Source organism: Erythranthe guttata, chromosome 8, assembly GCF_056151865.1.
Source record: "Erythranthe guttata isolate IM_541 chromosome 8, IM_541, whole genome shotgun sequence".
Taxonomy (NCBI): Eukaryota; Viridiplantae; Streptophyta; class Magnoliopsida; order Lamiales; family Phrymaceae; genus Erythranthe; species Erythranthe guttata.
Window position 1 is genome coordinate 25,879,120 of NC_142540.1, and position 15,449 is coordinate 25,894,568.

At 37.0% G+C, this 15,449-nt stretch overlaps 3 protein-coding genes and 1 long non-coding RNA gene across 4 annotated transcripts; 1 reads left to right on the plus strand and 3 right to left on the minus strand.

The window, feature by feature from the left end:
- Positions 1 to 3,062: 3,062 nt before the first annotated feature.
- LOC105965297 (AAA-ATPase ASD, mitochondrial) lies at positions 3,063 to 4,997 on the minus strand. Its single transcript, XM_012989833.2, has one exon. The coding sequence runs from the start codon at positions 4,768 to 4,770 to the stop codon at positions 3,181 to 3,183; it is 1,590 nt and encodes a 529-aa protein (XP_012845287.2). The 5' UTR covers positions 4,771 to 4,997; the 3' UTR covers positions 3,063 to 3,180.
- A 4,155-nt stretch (positions 4,998 to 9,152) lies between these two features.
- On the minus strand, positions 9,153 to 10,107 carry LOC148768932 (uncharacterized). Its single transcript, XR_016033319.1, has 2 exons — positions 9,831 to 10,107; positions 9,153 to 9,513 (listed from the first exon to the last, which is right to left on the minus strand). It is a non-coding gene; the product is annotated as an uncharacterized LOC148768932 (long non-coding RNA).
- Positions 10,052 to 11,122, minus strand: LOC148768933 (uncharacterized). The gene is made up of 2 exons (XM_088821382.1): positions 10,099 to 11,122; positions 10,052 to 10,063 (listed from the first exon to the last, which is right to left on the minus strand). The coding sequence occupies exons 1-2, from the start codon at positions 10,972 to 10,974 to the stop codon at positions 10,052 to 10,054; spliced, it is 888 nt and encodes a 295-aa protein (XP_088677508.1). The 5' UTR covers positions 10,975 to 11,122.
- A 2,874-nt stretch (positions 11,123 to 13,996) lies between these two features.
- LOC105965302 (VQ motif-containing protein 31-like) lies at positions 13,997 to 15,331 on the plus strand. Its single transcript, XM_012989837.2, has 2 exons — positions 13,997 to 14,130; positions 14,487 to 15,331. The coding sequence occupies exon 2, from the start codon at positions 14,514 to 14,516 to the stop codon at positions 15,126 to 15,128; it is 615 nt and encodes a 204-aa protein (XP_012845291.2). The 5' UTR covers positions 13,997 to 14,130; positions 14,487 to 14,513; the 3' UTR covers positions 15,129 to 15,331.
- The last annotated feature ends 118 nt before the right edge of the window (positions 15,332 to 15,449 follow it).

The window sequence follows — 15,449 nt, forward strand, 5'->3', positions numbered from 1 at the left end:
CACCTCAAACTGAGTTTTATTCTGACAAGATTCACCATAAGACAACTCCATAGTAATAAATGGCATCACTTCTTCATTGAATGTAACATCCCTGCTAACTATGCACTTTTGTTTCCCAGGTTCAATACACCACAATTTGTAACCATTTACTCATTTTGAATATCCCAAAAAATTGCACTTCAATGCTCTAACTTCTAGTTTGTCCTGTCTTAAGTGTGCATATGCATCATAACCAAACACTTTTAGATGGTCATAGGATGGTGGTTTTCCAGCCCACATTTCCTGAGATGTCTTGAAATTCAGAGCTGAGGATGGACTCCTGTTAATAATATGGCATGCAGTTTTCACAACCTCTCCCCAAAATTTCTTAGTATTGCTAGAACTGAGTAGCATACATCTCACATTCTCAAGAATGGTTCTATTCATCCTTTCAGCTAGACCATTATGTTGTGGAGTTCCTCTTACAGTTCTATGTCTTGGGATTCCACAATCATCACAGAATTTGTTAAAAACTGCAGACATAAACTCCAGTTCATTATCAGTCCTTAAATGTTTTATTTTCATCCCTGACTGTGTCTCCACCTTCTGTTTCCAAGCCTTGAACACTGGAAATGCTTCATCTTTTGTTTTTAAGATATGAACCCACAGCTTTCTTGACCTATCATCAATTAGAGTCAAAAAATATCTGCAACCTCCCATGGTCTCAGTTCTTGCTGGGCCCCACATGTCTGAGTGTATATAACTCAGATTCTCATGAGTTGAGTGTTGAGCTTTGCCAAACTTTACTCTCTTGGCTTTTCCAAGAATGTAGTTCTCACAGAACTTCAGTTCTTCAATGTCATTAGCTTCAAGGAGCTTTTGTTTAACTAGTTCTTGACGTCCCCTTTCACTCATGTGTGCTAACCTTCTATGCCATAATGAAGTTTTGTCTTTCACTACAACATTAGCTGTATCAAAAGTTGTAGTTCCATCTAATATGTAAATTTCATTTCTCAGTAAGCCTTTCATGACCGCCAGAGCACCCTTTAATATTCTCATAACTCCATTTTTTGCTCTCATTTCATACCCTGCTTGATCGAGCATACCAATGGAGATGAGGATTCTCTTAAGAGTAGGTACATATCTCATACCATTTACTAGTTTCTTCTGTCTAGAGGTTAGTTTGAAGTTTAAAGCTCCAATCCCAAGAATTTTGCAGGCTTTATCATCTCCCAAAAGCACCATTCATTTCTCAGATTCCTTGAGCTCCTGAAACCACTCTTTATTGGGAGTCATATGGAATGAACAACCAGAATCCAACACACATTCTCCATCTGAGCAACAAGTGTTTCATGTGAATCAGAGTATGAGGCAAACAATACCTCAGCAGAGTCATATCCATTTGATACAATGGATGCATCTCCTTTGTCACCTTGGTTGATTCACTCTTATTCTTCTGAGTCCTGAATCTCCTAATATGTCCTTCTTTCTTGCATTTATGGCATCTTTTGGTGTCCTTCCCATGTGGTCTTGATTTTGATCTTAACTTTCCTCTATGCTTTTTAGACTTTTTTTGTCAGGCCTTCCTCTTACATTAAATCCTTCACCACTTCCATTTGAGCTGGATTCATTCCTCTTTTGAAGCTCATTTGAATTTAATACAGATTTGACTTCTGTCATTGTTAGAGTATCATTTCCATAGTTCATAGTGTCTACTATATGCTTATAATCCTTTGGAAGTGAACTTAATAGGATAATAGCCTGATCCTCCTCTTGAATTTTGACTCTAACAACATGTAGGTTTAGTATAATCCTATTATACTCATCTAAATGCTTCATAATCTCTTGTCCTTCCTCCATCTGAAGAGTGTAGAGTTTCTTCTTTAGGTACAACCTATTAGCAAGGGATTTCTTCATGTATATAGACTCAAGTTTTTCCCCGATTGCAAGAGCTGATGTTTCTTCAGAAACTTCACGAAGTACTTCATCACCTAGACTCAATATCAGTGCACAGTGTGCCTTAGATTGTATTTCTGGCACTGTTTTCTTATCCTCTAATGCAACTAGGAATTTTGCATCTAGAGCAGCAGAGAGACCTTGATGAACCAATAAGGCCTTCATCTTAATTCTCCAGTGAGTAAAATCATTATCACCATTGAATTTCTCAAATTCAAACTTAGAATTACTCATCTCTGATAGATCTAAGTCAGATGTGTACCTCTTCAAATTTCAGCCGTAGATCTGGATGTTGTGTTGATAGAATCAGCCAGCTCCACCTCGTTACACGCTCACCGCACCACTTGTTATGAGTTGTGAAGCTCAGCAAGTTGTAAAACTTATAATTAATCTATCAAGAGTTAATATAGCAGTTTCACTCTCAAGATCACACACAACACACAGTTGCAGATAACAAATAAAGAAGAAGAAACAGGGAATTTTATGAGGTTCGAATCTCGGTGTGAGAGCTACATCCTCGGGAGGAGTACAAGCTCCAATTCACTATATGTTGAGATCAATACATATACAATCACAGAGATTATAATCTCAACTGTAAACAAGCTCGAGATCTACCAGAACCCTAAACCTCTCACACAAGTGTTTCTCTCTGCACTCAGTGTATCCCCGGATTGATGACCTCACTCCTTGAGACTTCCTTGTTATATATAGAGAACTTTCTCTCCAAGCAATGCACGAGAGCCATCCACTCCTTCCACCAATCAAATCAGGTCAAGTGTAACAACCCACATGGCTGACTAGGATGGCTGAGTAGGCAACTTAAAACTCACGTGCTTCTCACGTGATGCAACTATAGTGAATACGGTGTGTAATCCAGATATTAGAACCATACATTAATATTACCTTTTATTTTCTTGTTGTTCTTAGCAGTCCAACTGTAAGATTGATTAGGTAGAGTTTTAATATAATGTATAGACCACCATCATCATGTAAGAATAATATAATTAAAAATAAGATTAATTTTTTTGAAGGCTGAGTAAGAAGAAAAATATAAAAATCAACAGTGGGTACAGAAGAAGAGTTGCAAAATCCCAATAGGAACTTGGAACATTTGGACTAAGAGAGCCTAAAACCAAACTAGAAACATTTCCAGACCAATCTTATAATAATTTTCAAGCACAAGTAATTTATTTAGACACATATATACTACTTGGTACTAGCTAGCTGGTAATAAGAAACTCCATTTTAATTTGCAGCAATTACTCCATTTTCTTTCACCCCATTCTCCTCTGTAGCATTTTCTTTTACTCCATTCTCTGTTTTCTCCTTCTTTTCTTCTTCTTCTTCTTTAGCTTGTTTCTTTAGCTTGTTTTCTTCGTCTTCTTTCTCTTTGGCCAATTTCTCCTTCTCTTCTTCCTCTGCTTTGATCCTTGCTTCTTCTTTCGCTTCTTCAAGAGCTTTGATCAATCTAATCAGACACACTTCTCCATTCTCCGCCCCCAATTTCGGCATCAAATTCTCCGCCACATCTGCCGGTGACATATTCGTCTCCTCCAACAACCTCCTTATCTCACCGAACAATTCATGCGATTCAATCTCCAAATAATTCTTCGCCAATACCTTAAACGCCTCGTATCCACAATACGAAAGCTCCACACGCTTATCCATCCTCCCTCTTCTAATCAATGCAGGATCCAGCTTCTCCACGTAGTTTGTCGTAAACACAATGATTCTCTCTCCACCGCAAGCCGACCACAGCCCGTCTATGAAGTTCAGTAGCCCCGATAGCGTCACCTGGCTCGTCTTGCTCTCCTCCATCTTCTTCTTCACCTCTTTAGCTGCATCCTTTTCTGCGTCTTTCTTCTCGTCTTCCTTATCCTTCTTTTTGCTCTCCCTCTGCCCTGTGAGATCCAACGAGCAATCTATATCCTCGATCACCACGATTGATTTCCCTGTTGTGTCGATTAGCAGCTTCCGCAACTCTGTGTTGTCCTTAACCGAGGTTAGCTCGAGATCGTACACATCGTACTTCAAGAGATTAGCCATGGCGGCGATCATGGTCGATTTTCCGGTACCCGGTGGGCCGTAGAGGAGGTAGCCACGCTTCCACGCTTTGCCGACCTTTGCGTAGTAGTCCTTCGACTGTGTGAAATGGATGAGGTCGTCTATGATTTCTTGCTTTTTAGTGGGCTCCATGGCTAGGGTATCGAAGGTGGCGGGGTGGTCGAACATGACGTGGGTCCAGAGGTTGCGGCGGTAGCTGTAGCCTTCGTTCTTGTTGTTGGTGTAGAGTTTACGGCGGCGTTCATTGATGGTGATGGCTTTACCTTCATTGAGGACATGTGTCAAATACCTGGTGGTGATGGCTTCGCGGTGGCGGCGGTGGAAGGTTAGGGTGAAGAACTTCTTGTCGTCTTCTCTGGGGTAGAAGGAAATGGACTGCTGGGGGCGGGTGGACTTGTTGGAGGACCACCAGAGCTTGACGCCGGAGAATTCGTCGGTGACCTCTTCGTAATTGGCCATGGTGAGGACGATGGATTCGCTGTCGCGGAGGACGTTGGCCTGGAGGCGTTTGGCCTGCTTGGTGGAGTTGGCGTTCAGGTAGCGCTCGATGGAGGCGTAGGCTTTGCTCCGCTGGAAGTCGTCGCCGTGGTACTCGGAGAAGCTGATATGGATGTATGGGTAGATGAAAGACATGGCTTTTTCGGCGTACCGTTTGATGGGCCGCCGGAGTTCGTACGGAAAGTAGTTCTGGAACATCGCGTAGGCAACCATTATGCCGGCCACTGCCGACCCCATTTGGGTCATCAGTTCCGCCATGGAAGCCATCATCATCGACCTCGTCTCAAATTAATTAAAGACTGGTTTTTTTTTCTCTTAATTAATAAATAATGTTTGAATGAAATGAAATTTGTGCGTCTATATATACATGAGTGAAGTTAATAGTGAATTATTATTCGTATTGATAAATTTAATTAAAAATGAAAAAGAAAAGAGAAAAAAGAGGTGAATTATTTGAGGAATAAACAGTTGACCAGTCAACGAAAAGAAATAAAGTTTGTGTCCATGCCAGAGAAAGGTGTGTCTATATATGTGAATGAAGTGATAAATTAGTGTGTGTGTGTGTGTGTGTGTGTCACGCTGTCACGCAGTGTATCTTTTCATAGGGGTGAAAGTGAAATATTTGTTGACCATTTATACTATATTTTTTATTGACCATATTAATTCTTAAATCAATGCCAATGAAATTTCTGTGTTTGTGTGTCACGCTTTCTCCAAATACATGTTTGTCCCACCTTGGTTATTGAGATGTTATACGGGGTTGTATATATCGGCTAATTTTTCACTATTGATTTCGTTAAATAACGACATATTAATCACACATACACATAAATATATGTATGATTATGTGCAGATCAACGATTATTTAATCAACCAATTAGGGGCAGAATCAGGATCAAAATGTAGGGGGGCAACTAAAATTTTGGGGTTCGGCAGTGCCCAAAAAAATTAGGTTCACAAAACATTGCAAAAATTAGATTAGATTCACAAAATATTGCAAAAAATAAGTTTATATTACATATTTGTCCCACCTTGGTAAAGAGCCCCTGCCCAAAGCAAGTACTGCCCATATATTTCACCGGATGTAGCATCAAATAAACGAGATAGCTCTATCTATGATACCATAATTAATTGTCCTAATCAAAAGGTAAGCAGAAATTTCAAAATCTTGCGTTACAAGGTTTTCAGCTGCCTCCAATTATTAATTTCTTTTGTTAAAAAATAATAAGTGGACGGTTCTCACCAAATTAGTTTCTTTTTCATTTTCTTTCTATTTTATTAGTTTTTTTTTTATCAGGCCGATGAAGATGTACGTGTTCCCGCCCCCACGAACTATCCAAAGAATATTTTTTTTTGTTTTTTTTTTTTTTTTTTGTTTTATATGAGTGTGACGAAAAAAAGAAGAAGAAGAAATGATAAAAACTAGTTTATTTTATTTTGAATAAATAGTAAGTAATTAATAGGAAATATTCCATGAACTTGCTTTATTGTGTCTCCTAATGAGAAACTAAAAATATATTATACTGTTTTCAGTTAAAAAATCTCAATCAAGAACCGATTCGATCATAAGAACAATTACAATACTTATCCTTAATTATTAGAGTCAGTCAAGAAAACTAAATGGTAAATAAAATGAAAATAGTCATAAAGACAATGTTTTTGTTTTTGTTGTTTTTGGGATAAGGAGATGACATCTTCTGGTTATTATTAAGAGCAAGAGAAAGACATTTTCCTTGCCCTTGTGCAATGTGCAGTCATCATCGTAAAAGTGTACACATCATAGTAAGTAAGTAATAACTTTAATATTGAAATAATTATATATGTTTAGAAATAAGTTTCATTATATTTAAATATGAATTGAAATATGTTTTAGTAGCTAGTGAAATCAATATATATTAGCTAGTATGTAGTCGTGTTAATCTGTTGATTATCAGATTAGAAGAAGAGAACGGAGGAGTTGGAGAGAAGAGGGAAAATGTTATTCATCCAACAGAAATATAAAAATGTTACCGTTACAAGATAGGTGAATTGAGTATTTATACCCAATCACATAAAAGCGTGTTTGTAACTAAAAGCAAGAAGTGCTATTTGTAAAATAACAACTTCTATATGAAAGTAAAACTATACCTACGTTTATCAATCTAAGATATATTGAATATATATTTACACCCCCCCCCCTCAAGATGGAGAGTAAACATCTTTAACTCCCATCTTGACCAGAAGATAGTTGAAACTTGAAGAAGGTAAAGCCTTGGTGAACAAATCGGCCAATTGATCTTTGCTTGAAACTGGCATGAGTTTTAAAATGCCAGACACAACTCTTTGTCTCACAAAATGGCAGTCAATTTCAATGTGCTTAGTCCTTTCATGAAATGTTGGATTGGAAGCAATGTGCACAGCAGCAAGATTATCACAGAACAGTAGAGATGACTTAATAGGTATGTGGAAATCCTGAAGAAGTTGAAGAATCCAGATGAGCTCACTGGAAGTCATGGATAAAGCCCTGTACTCAGCTTCTGCAGAACTCTTGGACACAGTAGCTTGCTTCTTTGCTTTCCAAGATATGAGAGAATCACCAATGAAGACACAAAATCCTGTGGTGGACTTCCTAGTGTCTGGACAGGAGCCCCAGTCTGCATCTGCAAAAGATTTAACAGTGAGAGAGGATTTTGCAGAATAAAAAATGCCCTTACCAGGAGAAGACTTGAGATATCTCAAGATGTGATGAATGGCATGAAGATGAGGCACCCTAGGCTTTGAAACATATTGACTGAGCTTATGCACAGCATAAGTAATATCTGGCCTTGTAATGGTGAGATAAATAAGCCTACCAACCAGTCTTCTATACTCAGATCCATCCTCAAGCAGATCACCATCTTCATTATTGAGCTGTGCTTTGGGATCCATGGGCAGCAAAGCAGGCTTACAGCCCAAATAACCAGCATCCTCCAATAGCTTAAGAACATACTGCCTTTGAGAGAGAGCAATGCCAGTAGAATTCCTAGCTATCTCAATACCAAGAAAAAACTTTAGCTTTCCCAAATCCTTAAGTTTGAAAAATGAGTGCAGCTCAGTTTTAACTATCTGTATCTCAGTGGAAGAAGGCCCTGCAATAATCATATCATCCACATACACAATTAAAGCAATAAACTGAGAAGAAGAACCTCTAGTAAACAAAGAATGATCAGATGGAGACTGAGAAAACCCAATAGAAGTTACTGCCTCAGTGAACTTTTGATTCCACTGCCTTGAAGCCTGTTTTAAACCATACAAAGACTTGTGCAACTTGCAAACCAATCTAGTATTAGACAAAGCAACAGAAGAATGCTTATAGCCTGGAGGAATATCCATAAAAACTTCTTCCTTAAGATCCCCATTCAAAAAAGCATTATTTACATCCAATTGGTGAAGCTCCCAATTATGAATGGCAGCTAAAGCCAAAAGAATTTTAACAGTGACTAACTTAGCAACAGGTGAAAAAGTATCAATAAAATCTACCCCTTCTTGTTGAGTAAAACCTCTAGCAACAAGTCTTGCCTTATATCTATCTACAGAGCCATCTTGCTTTCTTTTAATCTTATACACCCATTTACAACTTACAGTGTGTTTATGAGCAGGTAATGGCTCTATAGTCCAAGTATGATTAGCTTCCAATGCTTGAAGCTCAGCATCCATGGCTTGGATCCACAAAGGATTCTTCACAGCTTGTTTATAAGTAGATGGTTCAGTGTCAGCTGAAACATTCATGATATAAGCAAAATGATCTGCAGAAAGCTTATTATAAGCTACATGACTAGAAATAGGATAAAGTGAAGTAAAACCAATAGAAGAATGGCACTGAAAATCAGCCAAATAGGCAGGGGGCTTAGTGGCTCTGGAAGACTTTCTAGTCTGAGGAGGAGCTGAACCATTAACCTGTGGAGTAACAGAACTAGGGAGATAATCAACATCAAGAGCAGAGTCAGCAGATTCAGTAGAAATAGGCACAACAGAAGGTGGAACAGAATAATCAGGAGCTAAATACTTTTCAAAATTCATATTTTGATCCCCAAAAGGAAAAATGTGTTCATGAAAAACAACATCCCGAGAAATAATGACTTGATGAGATTGCAAATCATACAACTTGTATCCCTTGATGCCAACAGGATACCCCAATAAAACACAAGGTATAGCTCTAGGCTGAAATTTTGACCTCTGAGCTGGTAAGGATGAAGCAAACACTAAACATCCAAAAACCCTGAGAGAATTATAATCAAACATCTTACCAGGATACAGCAGCTCAAAAGGAGAGACATTACCAAGCTTAGCTGCAGGAGTTCTATTGATCAAGAAAACTGCAGTAGAAATACACTCATTCCAAAAAGTGATAGGCATATGAGATTGAAACAGTAAAGATCTGGCAACATTAAGAATGTGTTGATGCTTTCTCTCAACTACAGCATTCTGTTGAGGCGTATAAACACAAGAAAACTGATGAAGAACACCAAGTTTAGCAAAAAGCTGAGTAAATTGCAGTTCATGGGCATTATCAGACCTGAACACCTTAATTTGACAATTAAATTGAGTCTTAATCATGTGGAAAAAAGAAGGAATGACAGTTAAAACATCAGATTTGGATTTAAGAAAATGAACCCAAGTAAACCTAGAGTAATCATCAACAAGAGTAACAAAATACTTGTAACCATTGTGAGACTCAACTCTGTAAGGCCCCCAAATATCACAATGAATAAGATCAAACATATGTGAAGAAACAGTAGAACTAATAGGAAATTTTAAACGTTTTTGTTTTGCCATAGGACAAATATAACAACAAGAACTATTCTTAGGCTTATCTATGCCTAAAGAAAACTTAGTAGACAAATGATCTAGCTTCAACTGAGGGATATGCCCAAGTCTATTGTGCCAAACATTGGCAGAAACTTTATTACAAAAAACATCAATAGAGCCAATGTGAGGCTGAAGCACATATAAACCATCAATTTTGCTACCCTTGCCAATCTTCTTCAAGAACTTGTCCTGAATAAGAAAGGAATTAGAATCAAAAATAACTGTGTGAGGTAAATTGTCAAGCAAAGCACTGACAGAGATTAAATTAAACTTAAAAGAAGGAACATAAAAAACATTTTTCAAGATCAGATCATCTGACAAACATACATCTCCCATATATTCAACAACAACCAAGGAACAGTCTGGTAATATGACTCTAGCAAAATTGACTTTATGAAGAGATGAAAATAGAGTTTTATCATTACAAATATGGCGAGAAGCCCCAGAATCAATTATCCAATAATGAGGTTTAAATGATGCATGAAGAGAAGCTGCTAAGCATATACCTGACACACAAGAAATGTGTGCAGCTTCAACCTCATCACCTTGAGACTGCTGAGCAGGAACCTGTTTCTTGGCAGCCATTTGATTTGAAAAATATGCCATCAATTGCTGGCATTGAGCCGCAGACAAGTTAGCCAAAACGGGATCAGAAGAAACAAGAGAAGATTGAGAAGTACTCCCTGAAGATGTATAATCAAGAGGAGACTCCATGGCAGAGACTTGATTAACAGAAAATCTGCTTGGAGGCAAAGAGGAATATCTTGGTTTAGCTTTATAACCGGGTGGATATCCATGTAATTTGTAACACTTATCAATTGTATGCCCATAAATGCTGCAGTGAGTACAAAAGCCCCTTTCCTTCCTCTTAGGTGCAGAGTTAAAGTTGGCATGATTATGCACAGATCTCTGTGTATTCTGATCACCACGAATTGAAAAAGCTAGTGAATTCTGCACCTCATTATGTGAAGAATGAATAGACCTCTGCCTCTCTTCTTGAGAAACAAGAGCAAAAACCTTGTTGATAGGCGGCAGTGGATCCATGAGAAGAATTTGACCACGTGTGGAAGTCAAAGACTCATTCAACCCCATGAGAAACGCCATCACATGTTCTAGGTTGTAATGTTCATTAAGTTTCTGAACACCACCACACGTGCAGGCTCCACAAGTACAAGATGGCCGAAAATTGGACAATTCATCCCAAATAGCCTTCAATTTTGTAAAATACACATTGACAGACTGTGTATCTTGAGTAAGATTAGTCAATTCCCGACGTAATTGGAAAATGCGCGGACCATTAGTTTGTGAAAATCTGGTATTTAGATCCTTCCACATCTCGTGAGCGGAATCAGAATACATGATGCTGGCTTGAATATCTTTGGACACAGCATTCAAAATCCACGAGATAACAATACTGTTATTTCGAACCCAGGCATTGTGAAGAACCGCTTCTTCCCTACTCGGTTCAACGATTGTACCATTGATGAACCCTAACTTGTTCTTCACCGTGAGTGAAATCTGCATCGCGCGACTCCAAGAGGCAAAGTTATCTTCAGAGAGTAGCTGCGAAACGAGAACTAATCCTGGACCATCAGACGGATGCAGATAGAACGGACTGGAAACATCATCAACTCGCCGATTTGCCGCCATGGTTGCGAGAAATCAAAACTCAGAAATGACCGAATGGATGAACAATTGAAGAAATTGATCGCGATCTGATCAATTAATGAACATGCGGAAGCGAAAAAATCAAAAACCTAAACTGATACCATGTTAATCTGTTGATTATCAGATTAGAAGAAGAGAACGGAGGAGTTGGAGAGAAGAGGGAAAATGTTATTCATCCAACAGAAATATAAAAATGTTACCGTTACAAGATAGGTGAATTGAGTATTTATACCCAATCACATAAAAGCGTGTTTGTAACTAAAAGCAAGAAGTGCTATTTGTAAAATAACAACTTCTATATGAAAGTAAAACTATACCTACGTTTATCAATCTAAGATATATTGAATATATATTTACAAGTCGTTGTTGGGTTTGGAGCTGGCATTTAGTTTTTTTGCAATTGGAGATCGAATAAGTAAGTAGTCAAATGAGATTTGTCTACTTTTTTTGTGAATAAATAAAGTATTCCCAAATTTCACTATCTAAAAACAAATTAAATATATAAAAGCAAAGACTTGTTGTGAATACAAATTATAATTATATAGAAGGCAAGGCAAGGCAAAGGCAAGGCGTCTTCTCCGAAAGTGGAGAGCCTAATTAATCTCTCTTTCTCCTACCTAATTCGTTTTTGTCCTTTGCTTACATTACATGAACATCGTATGTATATTCGTCATCACCATTACGTCATCGCATTCCACATTTTATTTTTCTTCCCCACCCATTTTATTACTATTCATATTGTTTATTGCAAATTCATATATTCATTTATTATTTTTATTATACACACCGGACCACCTTTACCAAATATCGATCGAACACTTTTAATTCACAAAAACCATATCCTATATATATTTTTCACATACCTAACTTAATTCTCATGATGAGTTTATTCATATATATACCTCGACTGAAAGAGATCAAATTTTGAATTTCAAAGTTAAAAATTTGTTATTTTGGCAATCTTTTTTTCATGCCCATAATTGCACTTTATTAAGTACACACGTAATATGTACGTATGTGTGTGCTTGCTATTGTTTGTACATGGTTTAGGCGTGCCTGAATTTGGTTTTCAAGATATAAGTTGTACAAAGACTTTGAACATAAGAGTAGACTCATAGGAAGAGAAAAAAAAATCAGATAAAAGTATTTGGTAGGTAATAAATTTATCTACATCGTGTTAATTGGGCTATATTATCATAAAATAATACGACCCATCCCATATTCTAACATTATGCATAGGCCCAATTATTTATGGCGGAAAGTAAGTAACATAGAAGTAGGCCCAATTGTATTTTTTTCATAGGGTAATTAAACAACATATAATATAACAGGGCATTAAAAGAAAACTTGCACTAACTTCATCTGCATTTATTTTTTATTATGAAAGAAATATATAGAGAATCTTATATATAGATATATATGTGTGAATTATTCTTCCAACAAATTAAAACTTTGTTGAGTAAATGCATGTAGTGATGATGAGTATGAGACGATAACTTTGATTATTACATGTTATAAGTAAGTGTGAACACTAAACAATATATGATGGGTGAAGTGAAATTAGGAAATGTGACCTGTTTTCTTGACGGTGGTGGCGGCAATATTATTATTTGGCAGCAAGAAAACCTTCTTGAACATCTTGAAAACCAATTCCAAGTTGTTTCGTCTCTTTGTCGATTTATCTACGGATTCATTTCTTTTATCAAATAGTAGTTCCCCCCCATAAGTATGATAATAATAATTATTGTTGGTATGAAGATGATGATGATCAATGTGAGATTCAGAAATGGATGAGCCAGTATTACTGCAGCTTTGTAATAATAGTTCTTCATTGAAATCCTCCCACAATACATCCATCTTCTCCAATTCAGCTGCAGCTGCTTCTTCTGACTTGGCGGCAACAACAATATTGTTTTCATCTTCTACTTTTTCTGCTGCTGAATTATTATTATTATTATTATTATTATTATTATTAAAGGCATATTGATCACCGGAATAATTATAATTGATGATGATTTCACCTTGAGCTTGTGGTAATTCATGTGATGAAGAGACGAAGGTTGTGAGGATCTTGGTTATCCTCCTCCCATGTACGGCGCCGCCCTCGTTATTGATGGAAGGTATTCTCCAGAGGGGAGGCAACACTGCGGTCGAAAGATCGACAGCTTTGTTGCTTGCTGTATTATTATTTATTATGGGAAATGTGAACTCTTCTACTGTGTTCATGCCTCTATCTAGCTACAAATTATTATTATTATTATTATTATTTCTTGATTTACCTGAAATCAATCATAAAAAAATAATAATTAGATTCTTGAAATGAGTAACAAAAAAGAGAGAGAGAAGAAATTAAAAACGGAAAACAAAAGTGCTGATGTTGGTGTTGGTAGTACAGTAGCAGTAGTTTGGATCTTAATGAATGGTGAAGAATTTATATTTATATTCATGGAATTCAATATGCTTGTGGAATTGTGGGTGCATTTATTTGGGATGTTGCATAAGTTAGGAGTTAGTTGGGATTTTAATGAATGAATGAATGAGGTGAGGCTATATATTTTATTTTTTATTTTTTTTAAAAAGAAATGAAAATATCATGAGTTTAATGGTGGAGATGGTGGTGGTGGCCTCAGCCTCAGCCTCAGCCTCAGCCTCAGCTACCACAGCGGATTGCCCGGAGATATAATTAGGACAATACGTGTTGAGAACTTCTATCAATTTCTCTACTCTTATGTTATAATTTCTAAAATCATATTATTAAAAAATATATCATTCATAAAATTATTATTTCTACCCCTTTACTCAAATCTAATTTCATAAAAAAATCGCAAATTATTGAACCATCCTTAATTAAATTTAAGCGATTAAGATTTGGAATTTTTGCGGACCATTAATTTAATTGATGAACCTACTAATTTGGACGTAGACCTAATAGTCAACACTAAAACCCCTGGTCAATAGGGTATTCATATTCATGCATATATATACATATTTTCAGTTGACCAAAATCTTCATATTCATATTCATATTCATATTCATAATAAACGTAGAAAAAAACAAGCCATTTCATATTTTTCTTGTTCATAATCAAAACTTAGATTCCTCGACATATTTTTTCGATTGACCGAGGAAACTTTTGAGGTAATCTCTCTCCATGAATAAATGTATCATGTTCTATTGATCAATATCATAACAATATATAATACATGAATCATGAAATGTATCAAAACATTTATTATAATTAAGGATTTCCCAGGTGTTGTTATTACATCATAACAAAGTTTCTTGATTACTTTCTTGCACTTTTGATTTCATCTCTTTCAAATTTTCAGGCTTCCTTCTCATTCTCATCTCTATTTATTTATTTATTTGCTTTTTATTTTTTTAATATCCTTAATCATCACAACACATAAAACAGACAAGAGTAGCAGAAGCTAGCCCATTATAACATGTATCTCCCTATTTATTAATTAACCATACCCAAAATTCAATTGCAGTTTGAAAGTTACATACCTTTCACATCCATGGCTAAGCCACTGATCCAAAGCACCGTTGGAGATGGTGGTGCCGCCGGCAGCGACGGTGGTTCCAAAGCCGGAGGAGGAACAACATTTGTTCAGGCGGACTCAACTTGTTTCAGAGACCTGGTCCAACGCTTAACAGGTCCATCAGCATTTCAATCTCCAGCACCAATCAACAAATCCCCTGCACCAAAACCAATCCAAAAACTCCATGAACGAAGAAAGTACAACAAGCCCAAGATAGAGATCACAAAACCTCTCGGATTCCAATTTCAACCATTAATAAGCCCACCCATATTATGTGCATTGAGCCCCTGTGGAGTCGGATACGGGTCGGGTCTGTGGAGCTATCCAGTTAGCCCGTCAAGCATGATGATGATTAGCCCGCCCAGTAGCTTACACGCCAGCCCTATAAGCACCCCTTTGCCCGTTGGCTGCTCCAAGAAACGAGCTTCTCCATCTGCAATTGTAATGGAGCTCAACCCTGGAGAAGAAGAGAAAGCTATCAAAGAGAAGAGGTTTTATCTACACCCTTCACCGAGATCCAAATCGAGACTTGAGGCCGAACCGGAGCTGCTGACATTATTTCCTGTCACGGGCCCTAATAATAAAACGTGATTACTGCAATGACGACAAATATCAGAATATACGCATTGATAGTTGCGAGTAATTATGAGTTGAAAATGAAGGGAAAACTATCCCACTTCAAATCTCATGTATGCTTTCGGCATTCTTGAAGATCGAGTGCCCATTGTGAGACAACAAAAGAAACTGATGTTCATAGGAAAAGCTGAATTTATCTAAACAAAAGTTTTCTAGAACCACCACCGTTTCTATGTTATACACATGCATATTCAAAAGCGACAAAAAAGCCTCTGCATGGGCTAGCATATATATATATATATATATATATATATATATATATATATATATATATAT

What these genes read in the sequence shown, in the direction of transcription:
- LOC105965302 (XM_012989837.2), top strand. Translation starts at nt 14,514, where the DNA reads ATGGCTAAGCCACTGATCCAAAGCACCGTTGGAGATGGTGGTGCCGCC.
- LOC148768933 (XM_088821382.1), bottom strand. Translation starts at nt 10,974, where the DNA reads ATGGCGGCAAATCGGCGAGTTGATGATGTTTCCAGTCCGTTCTATCTG.
- LOC105965297 (XM_012989833.2), bottom strand. Translation starts at nt 4,770, where the DNA reads ATGATGATGGCTTCCATGGCGGAACTGATGACCCAAATGGGGTCGGCA.